General features: G+C 43.7%; 2 protein-coding genes across 3 annotated transcripts in view; one reads left to right on the forward strand and one right to left on the reverse strand.

Moving 5' to 3' along the window:
• LOC134353164 (nucleolar transcription factor 1-like) overlaps positions 1-17,718 on the forward strand; it is a 125,724-nt gene that overhangs the window by 94,092 nt on the left and 13,914 nt on the right. The window lies entirely within an intron of this gene.
• Positions 383-17,718, reverse strand: part of fastk (Fas-activated serine/threonine kinase) — an 80,151-nt gene continuing 62,815 nt past the window's right edge. The window contains exons 9-10 of one of the 2 annotated variants that reach the window (XM_063061126.1): positions 16,444-16,558; positions 389-3,825 (exon numbers count right to left, since the gene is read on the reverse strand). In XM_063061126.1, coding sequence (XP_062917196.1) covers positions 3,739-3,825; positions 16,444-16,558 — 202 coding nt within the window. In that variant the 3' untranslated portion in view covers positions 389-3,738. Of the gene's footprint in view, positions 3,826-16,443; positions 16,559-17,718 lie in introns of both variants that reach the window. The other variant, XM_063061136.1, reaches the window with a different exon arrangement.

Genomic DNA, 17,718 nt, shown 5'->3' on the forward strand with positions numbered 1-17,718 from the left:
AGAAATCCTCCACTGCAATTAAATCTTTAGGCTTGAAGGGACAATTTAAAATTTACTATGTTGTGGATGTCTATACAGTCATGTATTATATAGTATACTGGCATTTATAGCGAGAGGATTCGAGTACAGGAGCAGGGAGGTACTACTGCAGTTGTACAAGGCCTTGGTGAGACCACACCTGGAGTATTGTGTGCAGTTTTGGTCCCCTAATCTGAGGAAAGACATCTTTGCCATAGAGGGAGTACAAAGAAGGTTCACCAGATTGATTCCTGGGATGGCAGGTCTTTCATATGAAGAAAGACTGGATGAACTGGGCTTGTACTCGTTGGAATTTAGAAGATTGAGGGGGGATCTGATTGAAACGTATAAGATCCTAAAGGGATTGGACAGGCTAGATGCGGGAAGATTGTTCCCGATGTTGGGGAGGTCCAGAACGAGGGGTCACAGTTTGAGGATAGAGGGGAAGCCTTTTAGGACCGAGATTAGGAAAAACTTCTTCACACAGAGAGTGGTGAATCTGTGGAATTCTCTGCCACAGCAAACTGTTGAGGCCAGTTCATTAGCTATGTTTAAAAGGAAGTTAGATATGGCCCTTGTGGCTACAGGGGTCAGGGGGTATGGAGGGAAGGCTGGGTTCTGAGTTGGATGATCAGCCATGATCGTAATAAATGGCGGTGCAGGCTCGAAGGGCCGAATGGCCTACTCCTGCACCTATTTTCTATGTTTCTATATGCATTCTTTATTGAGCTGGAGTTTATAGCTAAGCAAGGAGGAGTGTTGTGTATTTAATATTTCAGTAATATTGTAAATATATTGTTCGATTAAGCAATCTTTGCTGTTTATATAATTCATCATCGATTACATGTAAAAGTATGTGAATGGTATACGTTATAACGCCACCGCCTCATATGTACGCCCCACTAAAATAAAAATGAAATAGACAAGTTTACCTGGGCTCCTGTGTTTTTCTTTTGATTAGATTTTGGAGTTACAAAGCATAATAAACCAATTTTCTATATTTCATGAACTAATTTTTAAAAAACTGCCCCAAAGAGTTGAGTGCTGGGGAATCTAGTGATGATTATGTTAAAGGTTAAATCAGTACATGGGACCAGACCTGTCTCTCTGTCACAATCACGAGAAAATCTGCAGATGCTAGAAATACAAAGCAACATACAAAAGCTGGAGGAACTCAGCAGGCCTGTGGAAAAGAGTCGCTGTCTCGGCCCAAAATGTCAACTGTTTACTCTTTTCCATAGATGCTGCTTGGCCCGCTGAGTAATTCCAGCATTTTGTGTATGCTGTCTCTTATCATCCTAGGTTGAATGATGCTGCCGATGGATGAAGACACTTCACTACCTATGGTGTGAGAGTGGGACGTTGGCACCACATGCCAGTGACAGTGGTGGTTGCTCTGAGTAAACCTCTCACTGCATTATAGAGACAGAGGCTTCATGTCTCTAGTAACTCCAAGGTCTTGGACAGAAATTCCACCAGGGATGAGATAAAACTAAATTCTGGGAATCTGTAGACACAAAAGATGGCAGGTGTTGGAATCTACAGCAACAAACAACCTGCTGGAAGAACTCAGCAGACTAAACAGCCTCTGGCAGGGGTGAGAAAAGGAATATTGACAGCTCATCCAGCAGGTTGTGTGTTGCTCTGGGAAATCTGCAAGCTGACCCTGAAAGAATCACAGAAAAAAAATAAAATATAACGGTATTCAGTGAAAGAAAACAGTCTCCTTGACCAAGGCACACTCTATCCTGGCCAGAAGGTGACAACGTTCCATATGTGCCAATAACCCCCAGTGCTCTCAGGACAACTGAGACAATTAAGTCATACCCTCCCATGCCAAAATGAAGGCCACCCTCACCAATCCACTCTGCACAGACCAGAATATTCAAAATACCAAGAAATGTTGCAATGATATAAGACAGACAAAGTGAGAGGATTTCCCTTGTTTTTTTTATTTATTCCCAGGTATTTTATAATCCCTTCCAAAACTCCCCCTTGGACTGCTACAGCCATGGTAGATTTGAAAGTGTTTGGGACTCCAGCTCATGGTAAACAGATCCAGCACCACACCCCAACCTCGTAGCAACCCTACAAACACACGAAGATTATTAAAAAATCCTATTTGACCTCAACATACACACCACCCTGATGCTGATGGACGTGTTAGAATTTCAGCAATTCCTCATTCATTCACATATTAAACCCACAATCCCATCGACCCCCAAACCCACCATTCAAAACCTAACCAAATTTAAAATACTAAACCTCTGCCCCTTCTCTTCATCAATCCCACATTCCCACCCAGCTGGGATTAAAGACTTGCATTCTGCACACCATCTACCTACAACCCACACACTAACAGACAATTACCATTGAACTACAGTCAAACACGCCCAGCGAGATGAACCCACTTCAAGGACTGTGCAATTAATTCAACTCTCACAATTACCAGCAGGTGGGGGACAGCTCTTCACTGCTTCCCCTCTCTCCTCACCTGACTATGAATAGTCAACAGTGTCCTCAGTCCCTCAACCAAAGAGAACTATGGCCACTCCTATCCTACCCCGCTTCACAGAGTAGTTGGAAATCTCCAATGGGATAGTGATAGGAAACCCTTTTCACTAACCCCCCACAAAGAATCATACTGTATAAAATCCTCAAATGGTTAAATTAATTTTACATCATGCAAAAGTAAAGAGTGGTTAAAGTGAATGCAGTGGGCAGGCAGGCCTGTGAGGTTGAGCTCATTTGCCTCCTCACAGCTAGCAGCCTTAAGAAACACTCCCTGCACCTCTGGCCCTCGATGGTGGTAGTGAACACACACACAACACACACCAAAGCAACACCCCAGGGCTCTTTCAACAGCAGCCCCCTTCCTCACTGGCCCTGTGCTGATTGGGAGTACAGGCAAATAGCTACACCGTAAAGTCACCAGTGGGTCCAAATCTTGGAAATCCCTCTCCATTGACACTGTGGGAGCACTATTCCCCGAGGTGCTTCAGCCCCACCTGTTAGTTAATAAAAGTTGGCCTTCTCTATGTGGGTCTGTGACCATTTGATCTTGCAAAGCCCAGTGGCCAACGACACAAGTCGGAGCAGAGGTACCCACATCACTGCTCAGTGCTGCTCTCTACCCCTGCCAGCCAGGTCTGGGGTGCAAGGGAGAGCCTCTCACTATAGAGGCCTTGGGCTGTCTGTTGGGGGAGTTGGAGCATTGAGAACAGTTTAATTTACCCATGGTTTGTCTGGGGGTCCCCGCCTGTGCTTCCCCCTCAGTCTGAGAAAGGGAGACCCAAACCCCTCACTTCCTTTGACTTTGGAAGGTGGTGAGAGGCCAACGATGGGGTGGTTGGTATCCACTCCACAAGGGCTAGTGAACACTCCGTTCAAACTCCACAAAGACTGACCTTTTGTGAAACTTCCTGTGAAAATATCCAGTAGCTCATTGCTTACAGTCTACCGTCTCCAGAGATGGTGCAAGACATCTGGCAGTAGTTAGCATGTGAACACACAAAAAGCAAATAAAAACAGTAAAACCAGGAGACACACTTGCTACACTTCAAAGGAAAAAGGGAAGGGAGAAAGAAATAATTGGAGCAATTCCAGAATTTCCAACAGGATCGGCGCTACAAACTGCCGAGGTCTGATTGCCAGCGGAGGCCACTGCCGACTCTCCAAGTACAAACGGGAGGAGGTACAAAAGTATCTAGTCTTTGATCGTCATAACTGCACGTCCAGGAGTCTCTTTTGTAAATACTGTTTAACTTCCTCGATCCCATTCAGCTTTTCCAGCTCATGGTAAGGCAGCTGTAAAGGAAGAGCAGAGACACAGGGTCAGAGACCTGTATGCAGTCCCTCCCTGCCCCAACACCGCCCAGACAGTGTCAGTTGTGGACACAGTGGCGCAGCAGTCCCACAGCACTAGAGACCCTGGTTCTGTTCTGAGCCCGAGTACTGTCTCTTTAGTTGTATACAATCCACCTGTGACAGCATCTTTTCCCTGTGAGCTCCAATCTCGTGCTCTCTTTATAGTTGGCGTAAGAAAATGTTAAGATATGTCCATAACCTTCCCAGAGCTGCTGCGTGCAGCAGGTTTCCTTCATTGGATGGAAGATGGGACAGTTCAGAAGCCCAAGAGTAGGATACATAGCAGGAGATCAGGACTACTGATACACAGACTGGTTGGAATTGTTTCCACTGGAGTGGAAGGAGCTGAGGAGCAACCTCAAAAGATCATGAGCTGTATAGGTTAGGTGATGGAGGCAGAAGCTTGTTTGCTGTGGTGCTCCAGGTTCCTGCCACATCCCAAAGGTCAGCTGGTCAGTCCCAAATGAGCCATTTTCTTTCCTTAGTTATTCTCCACTTTTATTTATAATACAGACTCTCAGAGGTGCTCCCACACAAAGGAGCACACTATTGAGTGAAGTTTGTATCAGGTCAGTGTAAGAATAATCCAACCACTTCTGCTCCCTGCTTTCTCCCAGTGGTTGAAATGGTTGTGATGTCTAAACAGAAGAAAGTTCTCTTCTCTTTAGCATTGGGGTCGAAGAAACCCAGGGGCAGAGGTTTAAATTGGGAAAGATCCAAAGGAGAGATGTTTCCATACAGCCTGAAACATGTCGCCCAAGAGTCATACAGTAATAGAGCACGGAAAAAGGCCTTTTAATTCAACTTGTTGGTGCTGACCACAGCATCCACTCTGCTTGTTTCATTGCCTATGTTCAGCCCATATCTCTCCAAGCCCTCCCCTCCATGAATCAGTCTTAAATGTGCAGTTATACCCACCTCAACCTCTTCCCCTGGATAACCACTACCCTTTGTTTAACAAGTTACTTCTCCGATCCCATTTAAATCTCTCTCCTCTTGCCTTGTATATGTGGCCTTTCCTTTGGACTCCTCAGGCCTGAAGAAGAATATGACCATCCGAAAATTATCCACTCCCTTTATGATTTTATAAACTTCTGAGGTCACCTCCTCATTCTTCTGCACCCTACAATGGCCAACCTCTCCCTATAAATCAGGCCCTCTAGTCCATGTGGCATCCTCATAAATCTCTTCTGTGCCCTCTCCAACTTGACAATGGGAAATTTTGGAAGACTTCCAGACTCCCAGGTAACTAAATCTGCATGACGTGCATTGAGCTGCGGCTCCTTATAGACTGTTAAGGAAGTGGAGCTACAGCTTGATGCACTTCGTGCAGATGTAGTCATCAGGGAGACTGAGGAGGTGATAGATAGGAGCTACAGGGAGGTAGTCACCCCTAAATTGCAGTAAGTGGGTCCCAGGGTGACTGTCAGGAGAGGGAAAGGGAATAGGCAGCCACTACAGAGTACCCCTATGGCCATTTCCTTCAATAATATGTATAACGCTTCAGATGTTCTTGGAGCAGATGACCTTCTAGGGGAAAGCTACAGCAACTCTGGCACTGAGTCTGGCTCTGTGGCTCAAAAGGGAAAGGGGAAGAAGAGCAGTGCAGTGGTGACAGGATTCCATAATTAGAGGAGCAGAAAGTGGATTCTGTGGAAGTGAAAGAGACACCCAGATGGTATGTTGCCACCCAGATGCCAGGGTCAGGGACGTCTCAGATCAGATCCATAGCAGTCTACAGAGAAGTGAACAGCTGGAAGTCATGGTACATATTCGTACCAATGACATAGGTAGAAAAAGGGAGGAAGACTTCACACTTATGACCATGTGGCTAAGCACAGCTCCAATGCCATACTCAAGTTTGCTGACGACACCACTGCCGTTGGCCAAATCAAAGGTGGGGATGAATCATCCTGGAGGAAGAAGAGTGAAAATCTGGCTGAGTTGTGTCATAACAATAACCTATGACTCAATGTCAGCAAGACCAAGGAGCTGATTATTGACTCAAGAGAAGGAAACCAGAGTCCCATGAGCCAGTCCTGATCAGAGGGTCAGAAGTGGAGAGGGTCAGCAACTTTAAATTTCTTGATGTTATTTTGGAGGACCTGTCATGGGCCCAGCATGCGAGTGCAATTATGAAGAAAGCACGGCAGCACCTCTACTTCCTTAGAAGTTTGCGAAGATTCAGCATGACACCTAAAACGCTGACAAACTTTGATAGATGTGTAGTGGAGAGTATATTTACTGGCTGCATCGGAGCCTGGTATGGAAACAACAATGCCCTTGAACAGAAAACCCTAAAAAAAAGTAGTGGATACAGCCCAGTCCATCACAGGTAAAGCCCACCCAACCATTGAGCAGACCTACAGGAAACTCTGTCAGAGGAGAGCAGCATCCATCATCAGGAGCCCCTACCACCTGGACATGCTCTCTTCTTGCTACTGTCATCAGGAAGGTGGTACAGGACCCTCAGGATTCACATCGCCAGGTTCAGAAACAGTTACTACCCCTCAACCTGACTGAACTTCAGTCAACTTCAATTGTCCAATCATAAAAATATTCCCACAACCAATGAAGACAGTTTCAAAGACTCTTCGAGTTCTCGATATTTATTGCTTATTTATTATTATTAATACTACTTTTTAGCCAGAGGGTGGTGAATCTATGGAATTTGTTACCACGGGTGGCAGTGGAGGCCAAGTCATTGGGTGTATTTAAGGCAGGGATTAACAGGCATCTGAGTAGCCAGGGCATCAAAGGTTATGGTGAGAAGGCGGGGGAGTGGGACTAAATGGGAGAATGGATCAGCTCATGATAAAATAGTGGAGCAGACTCGATGGGCCGAATGGCCTACTTCTGCTCCTTTGTCTTATGGTCTTATTTTTCTATTTGCACAGTTTGCTGTCTTCTGCACTCTGGTTGAATGTCCTAGTTGGGCATCTTTCATTGTTTCTGTTATGGTTGTTATTCTAAAGATTTATTGAGTATGCTCATGAGAAAATTAATGTCAGGGTTGTACATGCTGACATATATGTGCTTGATAATAATTTTACTTTGAATTTTGAAGAGAATATAGGGAGTTAGGCAGGACTTCCAGGGTAGTAATCTCTGGATTGCTGTCCATGCCACATGCCAGTGAGGATAAGAATAAGTTGATTTGGCAGATGAATGTGTGGTTGCAGAACAAGTGTAGGGGGCAGTGCTTCAGATTTCTGGATCATTGGGACCTCTTCTGGGGAAGGTGTTAACCTGTACAAAAAAAAACTCAGGTTAGACTGGAACCCAGGGAAGACCAATATCCTTGCGGGCAGGTTTGCTTGAGCTGCTGGGGAGGGGTTAAACTAATTTGCAGGGGGATGAGAACCAGAGTGATAGGGCAAAATTGTAGTCAGTGTAACAGAGGGCCAAAATCAAAAAAGAATGATGAACACAGGACGAAAGATGTTATACCTGAATGTACGCAGTAGACTGAATAGAGTAGATGATCTTGTAGCGTAGTTAAAGATTGGCAGCAGGTAGGCAGAGGGGTGTGGTGGCTTTGTCGGTAAAAAAAAATGAAATCAAATCCTTAGAAAGAGGTGACATAGGATTGGAAGATGTTGAATCCTTGTGGGATTGAGTTAAGAAACTGCAAGGATAAAAAGACCCCGATGGGAGTTATATACAGATCCCCAAACAGTGGCCAGGATGTTGGCTATGAATTAAAATGGGGGATAGAAAAGTCATGTAAAATGGACAATGTTACAACAGTGACAGGGGATTTAATACGAATGTAGATTGGGAAAATTCAGTTGGTGCTGGATCCCAAGGGAAGGAATTTGTAGAATGCCTATGAGATGGCTTTTTAGAGCAGCTTGCATTTGAGCCCATTAGAGAAATGGCAATTCTGAATTGGGTGTCATGTAATGACCCATATTTGATTAGGAAGCTTAAGGTAAAGGAACCCTTAGAAGACAGTGATCACAATATGATAGAATTGACCCTGCAGTTTGAGAAAGAGATGCTAAAATCAGATGCATGGAGTAAAGGGAATTACAGAGGCATGAGGGAGGAGTTGACCAAAGTTGATTGGAAGGGAACACTAGCAGGATGACAGCAGAACAGCAATAGCTGGTGTTTCTGGGAGAAATTCGAAAGACACAGGAAAGATACATTCCAAAGATAAAGCAAAACACACACACACAATAATACTGGAGGAACTCAGCAGGTCAGGCAGCACCTATAGAAATAAATAGTTGATGTTTCAGGCTGAGACTTGTTCAAGACTGAGAAGGAAGAGGGAAGATGCCATCATAAAAGGTGGCGGGGGGTGAAAGAGGGTAGGTGAAGCCATTGGGAGGAACAATCAAGGGCTAGAGGAGGAGGAATATGATGAGAGAGTGGACCATTAAAAGGGAAGGAGTGGACCCAAGGGGAAAGTAATAGGCATATGAGAAAAAGTAAAAGGTGAGTGAGATATAAAGGAAGGTCGGGGGTAGATGTAGATTTGTTTACCAGGAGAAATCAATATTCATGCCATTAGGTTGGAGGCGACGAAAAAGTATTCAAAAGAGTGGATGAGGCAATTGTGGCTGACAAGGGAAGTCAAAGACAGCATAAAAGCCATTGAGTGAGCATATATTATAGCAAACATTAGTGGGAAGGTAAAGCATTGGGAAGCTTTTAAAAACAGAAAGCATCTAAAAAAGCTGTAAAAGAGAAAAGATGAACTATGAAGGTAAGCTACCCAATAATATAAAAGGGGATACAAAAAGATTTTTTAGATATATAAAGAATAAAAGAGGCAAGAGTGGATAATGCACTGCTGGAAAATGACACTGCAGAGGTAGTAATGGGGGATAAAGAAATAATGGAAGAACTTAATAAGTATTTTTGCATCAGTTTTCACTAGCAGAACGCCAGATATGCAAGAATTGAGTGTTGTTGAAAGTACTAAGGAGAAGATGCTTGGGAAGCTGAAAAAGTCTGAAGGTAGATAAATCAACTGGACCAGTTCTGAAAGAGGTAGCTGAAGAGATTGTGGAAGCATTAGTAAGGATACTTCAAGAATCACTGAATTCTGGAATGGTTCCTAAGGCCTGGAAAATTGCAAATGTCACTTCACTTTTTAAGAAGGGAGGTAGGCTGAAGAAAGGAAATTAAAGACCACTTCAGTGGGTGGGAAGATGTTGGAGCTAATTGTTAAGGATGCAGTTTCAGGATACTGGGAGGCACGTGACAAAATAAGCTGTAGTCCGCATGGTTTCCTTAAGAGAAACTTTTGCCTGACAAATCTGTTGGGATTCTTTGAAGAAATAACAAGCAGAGAGATTAAAGAGATTCATTCAGTGTTGTTTATTTGGATTTTCAAAAGATCATTAACAAGGTGCTGCACATGAGGCTGCTAAACAAAGTAAGAGCCCATGCTATTACAGAAAAAGTAGTAGAATGGACAAAAGATTGACAGACTGGCAGGAGATAAAGACTGGAAATAAAGTGTGCCTTTTCTGGTTAGCTGTCGGTGACTAGTGGTGTGCCACAGGGGTCCGTGTTGGGACTGCTTCCTTTCACATTGTATGACAATGACTTGGATGAAGGAATTGATGGCTTTGTGGCCAAGTTTGCACACAATACGAAGACGAAGGTAGGTGGAAGGGCAGGTAGCGTTGAGACAAGGCTGTCTAAAGTTACAAAAGGATTTAGGTTAACTGCCAAACTGGGGAGAGTACTGGCTGATGGAACTTAACTCGCGCAAATGAGAGATGATGTGTTTTGGGAAGTCAAACCAGAGCATGGCTTACACAGTAAATGATGGGGCTCTGAGAGTGCTATAGAAGAAAGATCCAGAGGTGCAACTGACAGTTCTCTGAACATTGCGATACAGGGAGACAAGATGGTGAAGGTGGTGTTTGGCATGCTTGCCTTCATCAGACACTGATACAAGAGTTGGGATGTCATGTTACAACTACAAAGAGTTGGTGAGACTGGACCTGGAATATTGTTTGCACTTCTGCACTACTACAGGAAGGATGTGATTAAGCCAAAGAAGTTACAGGGAAGATTTACAAACATATTATCGGGACTGGAGAGCTTGAGTCACAAGGAGAGTCTGCACAGACTGGAACTGTTTTTAGAACACAGAACAGCATAGCACAGGAACAGCCTACAATATTTGTGTTGAAAACAACACCAAATTAAACTAATCTCTACTGCCTGCACGATTCAATTCCCTCCATTTCCCGCATATTCATGTGTTTATCCAACAGCCTCTTAAATACATCTATAGTATCTACTTCCACCATCACCCCTGGGAGCCAGCACCTACCATAAATAATTGCCCCAAAGTTTAAAGTAAAATTTATTATCAGAGCACACACATGGCACCACATACAACCCTGAGATTCTTTTTCCTGCAGGCATACTCAGAAAATCTATAGAACAGTAACTGTAAACAGGATCAATGAAAGAGCAAGGGCACAGAAGACAACAAATTGCAAATGCAAATATAAACAAATAACAATAAATAATGAGAGCATGAAAAAATACCATAAATAGTCCTTAAAGTGTAGTTATCCTCTTTTGGTTGTGGGAACATCTCAATACATGAGTGTAGTTATCCTCTTTTGTTCAAGAGTCTGATGGTTGAGGGGTAGTAACTGTTCTTGAACCTGGTGGTGTGAGTTCTGAGGCACCTCTACCTTCTATCTGATGGCAGCAACGAGAAATGAGCACGGCCTGGATAGTAAGGATCTTTGATAATGGATGCTGTTCTTCTACAACAGCACTTCATGTAGATGAGCCCAATGGTTGGGAGGGCTTCAGCCACAATGTACTGGGCCAACCCCACTACCCTTTGTAGGATTTTCCACTCAAACACATCGGTGTTCCCAGACAAGGCTGGAATGCAGCCAGTCATAACATTTTCCACTACCTATCTATAAAAGTTTGTCAGGGTTTTTGATGACATGCTAAATCTCCGCAGACTCCTGAGGAAGTGGAGACGCTGTCATGCTTACTTTACAATTTCATTTATATGATGGGTCTAGGACAGGTCCTCTGAGATAGCGACACTCAGGAATTTGAAGTTACTGACCCTCTCTACCTCAGATTCTCAATGAGTACCGGCAAATAGACCTCTGGTTTCCATCTCCATAAGTCTACAATCAGAACTTTGGTCATAGAGTGAGGGGGTGCTGCTAAATTTTCAATCCCCCTCCTGTATGCTGACTCATCACCACCTTTGATATGGCACATACCAGCGATGTCATTAGCAAACTTGAATATGGCGTTGAAGCTGTACTTGGCCAAAAAACCATAGGTGTAAAGTGAGTAGAGTAGGGGGCTAAGCACACAGCCCTCTGGTGCGCCTGTGTTGATGGTGATTGTGCAGATGTTTTTGCCAATCCAAACTGACTGGGGTCATCCTGATCCAATTGCACAAGAGAGTATTGAGGCCCAGATCTTAGAGTTTAATGATTAGTTTTGAGGAGATGATAGTGTAAGATACTGAGCTGTAATCAATAAAGTACATCCTGAGGTATCCATCTTTGCTGTCCAGATGTTCCAAGGTTGTGAGAACAGCCAATGTGATGAAATCTGCTGTGGACCGGTTGACCCACACTTTCTTTAAAAGTTCCCACTCTCACATTAAAGGCATGTTCTCCATTACTTGACATTTCAACCTGAGAAAAAGACTGTTTACTTGCTCTTTGCCTCTCATAACTTTATGAACTTCGATATCAGGTCTTCCTTCAGCCCTTGAAGCTCCAGAGAAAACAACCCAAGTTTGTCCCATCTTTCCTTATACCCTCCAATCCAAGCAGCATCCCTCTGCAACACCTCCACATCCTTCCTATTATGGAGGTACTAGAACTGCACACAATATTCCAAGTACCGCTTAACCAAAGTTTCATATAGCTGCGACATGATTTCCTTGTTCTTCTACTCAACATCCTGACTAATGAAAGCAAAGATGGTGTATACCACCTTATCTCCTTGAGTGGCCCCTTTCAGTGAACATGGTGTTCAATTTCAATGTTGTTGTGGGCTTTCCCATTAATTGTAGACTTTCCTTTCACCTCAGACCTCTGAAAGTGCAAAATCTCACATCAGCCTGAATTAAGTTTCTTCTGCCACTTCTCTGCTCATACCTGTAATTGTTCTATATTCTCTGGAGCAAGAGAGCCTAGGATTTATAAAATCATGCAGATGAGCAGCTAAGTTGATTGGTCAGGTTTTTATCTCAGGGTAGGGGAGGCCAAAATGAGAGAACAGAGGTTAGACAGGAAAGATTTAAAGGGGTTTGAGATTTTCCACACACAGTGTGATGGGTATATGGAACAAACTGCCAGATGAAACATTCAAGGCAGGAACAATTACAATGTTTAAAAGATGTTCATGATATGAAAGGTTTAGAGAGTAAAGGACCAAATGCAGACAAATGGGACTAGTCCAGGAAAGGCAGCTTGGTCTGCATGAGTGAGTTGGGTTGAAGAGCCTGTGTAACCTACCTCTAAATCAGCATTTTTTTGAATGCCCTCATAGGCAGCTCAGTGTCAAAATTTGTTTATTAGGCTCCCGTGAAATGATTTAAGACTCTTACTTGGTGATTTACATGGCTACTGCTCAAATTCTTCCTAATTTGCTGATAGATGGGGAGTAGCAAACAATCCATCATGCTGTCCAGTCTCTCCCTGTTTCAGCATCTAACTGTTAAATTATTGCCTCATTTGTTGCCCACATGTCCAGCAAACTTGAGCCAACTGACTCTCTCCAGGAATTTATGACATCAATCCTTACATGATCAATTAACTACAGTTTCTTGTTCTATTATCAATCTTTCATTTAAAGTAATTTTCAGTCTTCTTTACCAATACCACACAATCAACCTTTCCTTGAGATCATCTAGCAAATTCCTCTCTACCAGGTTGAACAGCCCATAACTTAGATCCTGACCTTGGAAACTGCTGTTGCTCCACCGACTTCATGTCTCCTGAGACCAGAACTTGACTGGGCTCAAGACTTCACCCAGTGCTTCAGGGGAGGGTGGGTAAAGGTGGTCTGGGATTCCTCCAAATTTATAACAGGTGTTCATCAAACATCTACTCAGAACGTATTAAGGGACTTGCCAAAATAAAAACCCATCATTGCTCGAACTTCCCAGGAGGTTAATGAAATTTGGCATGCCTTCTTTGCCTCTCACCAATTTTAATCAATGCACCATAGAAAGCATCTTACCTAAATGCACACAAAATGCTGGAGGAATTCAGCAGACCAGGCTGCATCTATGGATAAAAGTAGCTGATGTTTCAGGCTGAAACCCTTCAGCAAGACTGGAGAAAAAAATGCTGAGGAGTAGATTTAAAAGGTGGAGTAAAGGGAGAGAGAGAGAGAAACACCAGATGGTAGCTGAAACCCAGAGGGGAAGCGATGAGGTAAAGAGGAGGGAAGTTGATTGGTGAAAGAGACAGAAGGCCATGGAAGAAAGGAGAAAGTGCAGGGGGAGGAAGGAAGAGAGAAGCACCATAGGGAGGCGATGGGCGGGCAAGTAGATATGGTGAGAGAGGGAAAAAGGGATGGGAAATGGTGAAGGGGTGGGGGGCATGACTAGAAGTTTGAGATATCAATGTTCAATTTGATTTCTCAAACTTCTGGTACTGCCCCCCACTCACCCCCTCCTCACCATTTGCCATCTCCTTTTCCCGAGGCACTCTTCTGCCTTAGTTACATCACCTGGCTAAAAGCTCTTCATGCCTAATCAGTTCAAGTCCTCATCTGGATACTTCTTCAATGCTTTCAGTTGACTCTGGGTCCACCAGTCTCTCCAGCAGTGTTCCAGATATCTTCTTCTCTGGTCAGGATGCTGTTCATCGACTATAGCTCAGCATTTAATACCATCATTCCCACAATCCTGATTGATAAGTTACAGAACCTGGGTCTCTGTATCTCCCTCTGCAATTGGATCCTCGACTTCCTAACCGAAGACTACAGTCTGTGCAGATTGGTGACAATATCGTCTCCTTGCTGACTACTGAACACTGGTGCACCTCAGAGGTGTGTAGCCCACTGCTCTACTCTCTCTACACCCATGACTGTGTGGCTAGGAATAGCTCAAATACCATCTATAAATTTGCTGAAGATTCACCCATTGCTGGTAGAATCTCGGATGGAGACAAGAGGGTGTACAGGAGCCAGATATGCCAAACTGGTCGAGTGGTGTCACAGCAACAACCATACACTCAACATCAGTAAGATGGAAGAGTTGATTCTGGACTTCAGAAGAGCAAGACGAAGGTACACATACCAATCCTCATAGAGGGATCAGAAATGGAGAGAGTGGGCAGTTTCAAGATCTCTGAGGACCTAACCTGGTCCCAACATATTGATGCAGCTATAAAGAAGGCAAGACAGTGACTATATTTCATTAGTAGTTGAAGAGATTTGGTATGTCAACAAAAACACTCAAAAACATTTACTGATATACTGTGGAGAGCATTCTGACAGGCTGCATCACTGTCTGTTAATGGGGGTGGGGGGGGAAGAGAGAGAGGGAGAGAGAGTGAGTGAGTGAGAGAGAGAGAGAGAGAGAGAGGGGGGAGAGAGAGAGAGAGAGAGAGTGAGAGAGTGAGAGAGTGAGAGAGTGAGAGAGTGAGAGAGAGAGAGAGAGAGAGACAGACAGACAGACAGACAGACAGACAGACTACTGCACAGGACCAAAAGAAGCTGCAGAGGGTTGTAAATTTAGTCGGCTCCATCTTGGGTACTAGCCTACAAAGTACCCAGGACATCTTCAAGGAGTGGTGTCTCAGAAAGGCAGCGTCCATTATTAAGGACCACCAGCACCCAGGGCATGACTTTCTCTCACTGTTACCATCAGGTAGGAGGTACAGAAGCATGAAAGCACACACTCATTTATTCAGGAACAGCTAATTCCCCTCTGCCATCTGATTCCTAAATGGACATTCAACCCATGAACACTGCCTCAGTTTTTAAATCTATATTATTTCTGTTTTTGCATGATTTTTAATCTATTCAACATACATATAGAGGATTAATTGATTTTCTTCTATATGATGTATTGCATTGAACTACTGCTGCTAAGTTAATGAATTTCACGACACATGCCAGTGATAATAAACCTGATTCTGATGAAGAAAGCCCCCTTTAGATCTCTTCTAAATCTCTTCCCCTTTATCCTACATCTATGCCCTCTAGTTTATCTACCTCTGATACAGGATAAAGTTTCCTGTAGTCTGCCCTATTTTCTTCATAATTTTATTGACCATAATCATGTCCCCCTCTAACCTCCTCTGCTTTAGGGAGAACAGAGCGAACCTCTCTGGTCTGTCCTCAGAACGGAACTGCTCCATCCAGATGAGAAGGAAAATTCCCAAGTAATTTGCAAATAAAACAAGAACCAAAGGAAGAGCAGTGCCACGAGGGAACAAATGTGCAAGCTGTTTGCACTTTGGGAAGATGTGTAAGGAAGGATGCACAGAGAGAATCAGAGATCTTAGTATCATAAGGCAGAGAAACTGGTCCTTTCACTCCCTCTCCTGACTGACCACAACTTCTATCCATACTAATTTCATTTACCTTCATTGGGCTCACAACTCTCTACTCCATTCCTCTCCAAACACCTGCAAAAATTTGCTTAAATGTTGAATCTGCCTCTAACCCCCGGTAGCTCATTCCAGATAACCACCAACCCTCTGTGTGAAAAACACAATGGGCTCTAGAGAGTATTGAGGGACAGAGGGACCTCAGTGTAAAGTCCAAAGATCCCTCAAGGCAGCAGCACAGGTAGATAGGGTGGTGAAAGTGGTGTATAAGATTCTTGCTTCATTCACTGGGACAGGGAATACAAGACCAGGGAAGATGTACGTCAACTGTAGAAAACACTTGGCTGGGCTACAGCAGCAAGATTGTGCACAGTTCCAGTTGCCACAGTGTTTCAGCTATGAGGAGATAGTGGAGAGATGGGATTTATTTTCCTTGGTAAGGAAAAAGCTGAAAGGCTCCTGACAGAGACATACAAAATTATAAGATGAGTAGATGGAGTAAACAGCAGTAATTTCCCCCACATCTGAGATGTCCAAGACCAGACAGCGCACACAGACTTTAAGATAAAGTAGGTTGTTTACAGAACAGAGGAAGAATCTCTCTGTTTTGACCTGACAGGTTACAATCTGAAACACACAGCCTGAAGGGGTGATGGAGGCAGAGGCTCTTAAAATCTGAGATGTATCTTGACAAAGACTTGAAATGCTGAGGCACAGAAGGCGACAGGCCAAGTGCTGGGGAACAGGATTAGTGAAGATGGCCAGTGAGGCTGCGTGGGTAAAAGGACCAGTCTCTGTCCTCTGTGACAGTGCGAGAAGGGAAATGAGCCATGAGAAATCCATACTACTCTCAATAGTGGGATTAGTCCAGGATCAATATGGATGGAGCAGGGGAGCAGGATTCATTTGGTATTACTTCCAAAAAAAAAGAGCCAGCACAGCTATGATAGGCCAAATGTCCTCCTCCTGTGCCAAAAATCTCTGCAGCTCAAAGGCTTCATGAAGTGATGCACCATACCTGCAAAACGGTATATCCTAGTAAGCGCAGGTGTCGATCCCGCATTGCCCGAGATCCCACCAGCACGTCCGAGTTGTGGCAGTAATGCCATTTGTCATTCACCGACATCACAATCCTGTGGGGAGGTGTGAAGGAGCAGTCCGTTACTGGAAATGTATGAACCTAACCGCCAGACTGGCCCAGAAAGCTCAAATCTTCTACCACTTATCCCCCAGGGTCTACAAGCCAAAGCTGCTATCACAAAGCCCAGCATCTTGTATCACAGACCAGACAGGTATTGACACAGATACAAAAAGCTTGTGCTCTTTTTCCTCCTTCAATTCGTTACATTTTATATATCGGATGGCCATTCATCTATCACCACTGTGCTGGCTCTTTGAAAGGTCTATGCCCTTGATTCCAGTACTCTTCGATCCCCCTCTTAGCTCAATGTAGGCACTGAAGGTACCAGGAAAACTAAAAGGCAAGCAGAAAACCTGTCTGCATAGGTCCCCATCTATCAAATTATCATGGTATTAGAAAAATGGCAAAAAGTTTATTCAAAAAAATCATCACAAAACTGGAATTATTTATAATTCATCAGCATAAAAATTAGTTAGATCCATCTTAGTGAATTATTTGCAATTCAAGTGATATGCAAACGTAGGGCACTGGATGCAAAAGAACTGGATTTCCAAGAATCTTTTAATAAGTAACTGCACTATACATTCAAGGCCATGGTCAGGGCATGTGAAGTTAGGGGACAGGCAGTAGAAGACAGAGCAAAGTGGCCTTAAATGAAGAAATAACAACAATTATCAGAGTGGGAAGTGATATTCCACAGGTTTCAAAGCAAAGATCACAGTTGCTTAGTTGTGGGAACTAAGGAAAAATCCAGCAAGGAATTTTGGGGGAGAAAATTTCTTTCTCCAGAGAGTAAACACCTCAGTACCACAAATGGTGGACACAGTTATAGGGCTTGTACCACAACAGTACTGGCATATTTATGGGCAGTTAAATAAATATCTGACAGTGTAAGAGCACAGGAGCACAAGTAGGCCATTCAGCCCCTTAAACCTGCTCTGCTATTCAAAAGGATGATGACTGATCCTCTTCACCATTTCCCTGCTCTATCCCTCACTCATCTAATATCCAGGAATTTATACATCTGTTTTAAATGCAATCAATGAGCAGCCCTCCACAGCACTTTGAGATAGTTAATTCCAAAGATTCCACAACCTGAGTGAGGGTCCCTCTCCTAATTTCAGTACTATAACTTACCCCTCTCTCATCTGC

The sequence above is a fragment of the Mobula hypostoma genome, chromosome 1 (assembly GCF_963921235.1).
Source record: "Mobula hypostoma chromosome 1, sMobHyp1.1, whole genome shotgun sequence".
Classification (NCBI taxonomy): domain Eukaryota; kingdom Metazoa; phylum Chordata; class Chondrichthyes; order Myliobatiformes; family Myliobatidae; genus Mobula; species Mobula hypostoma.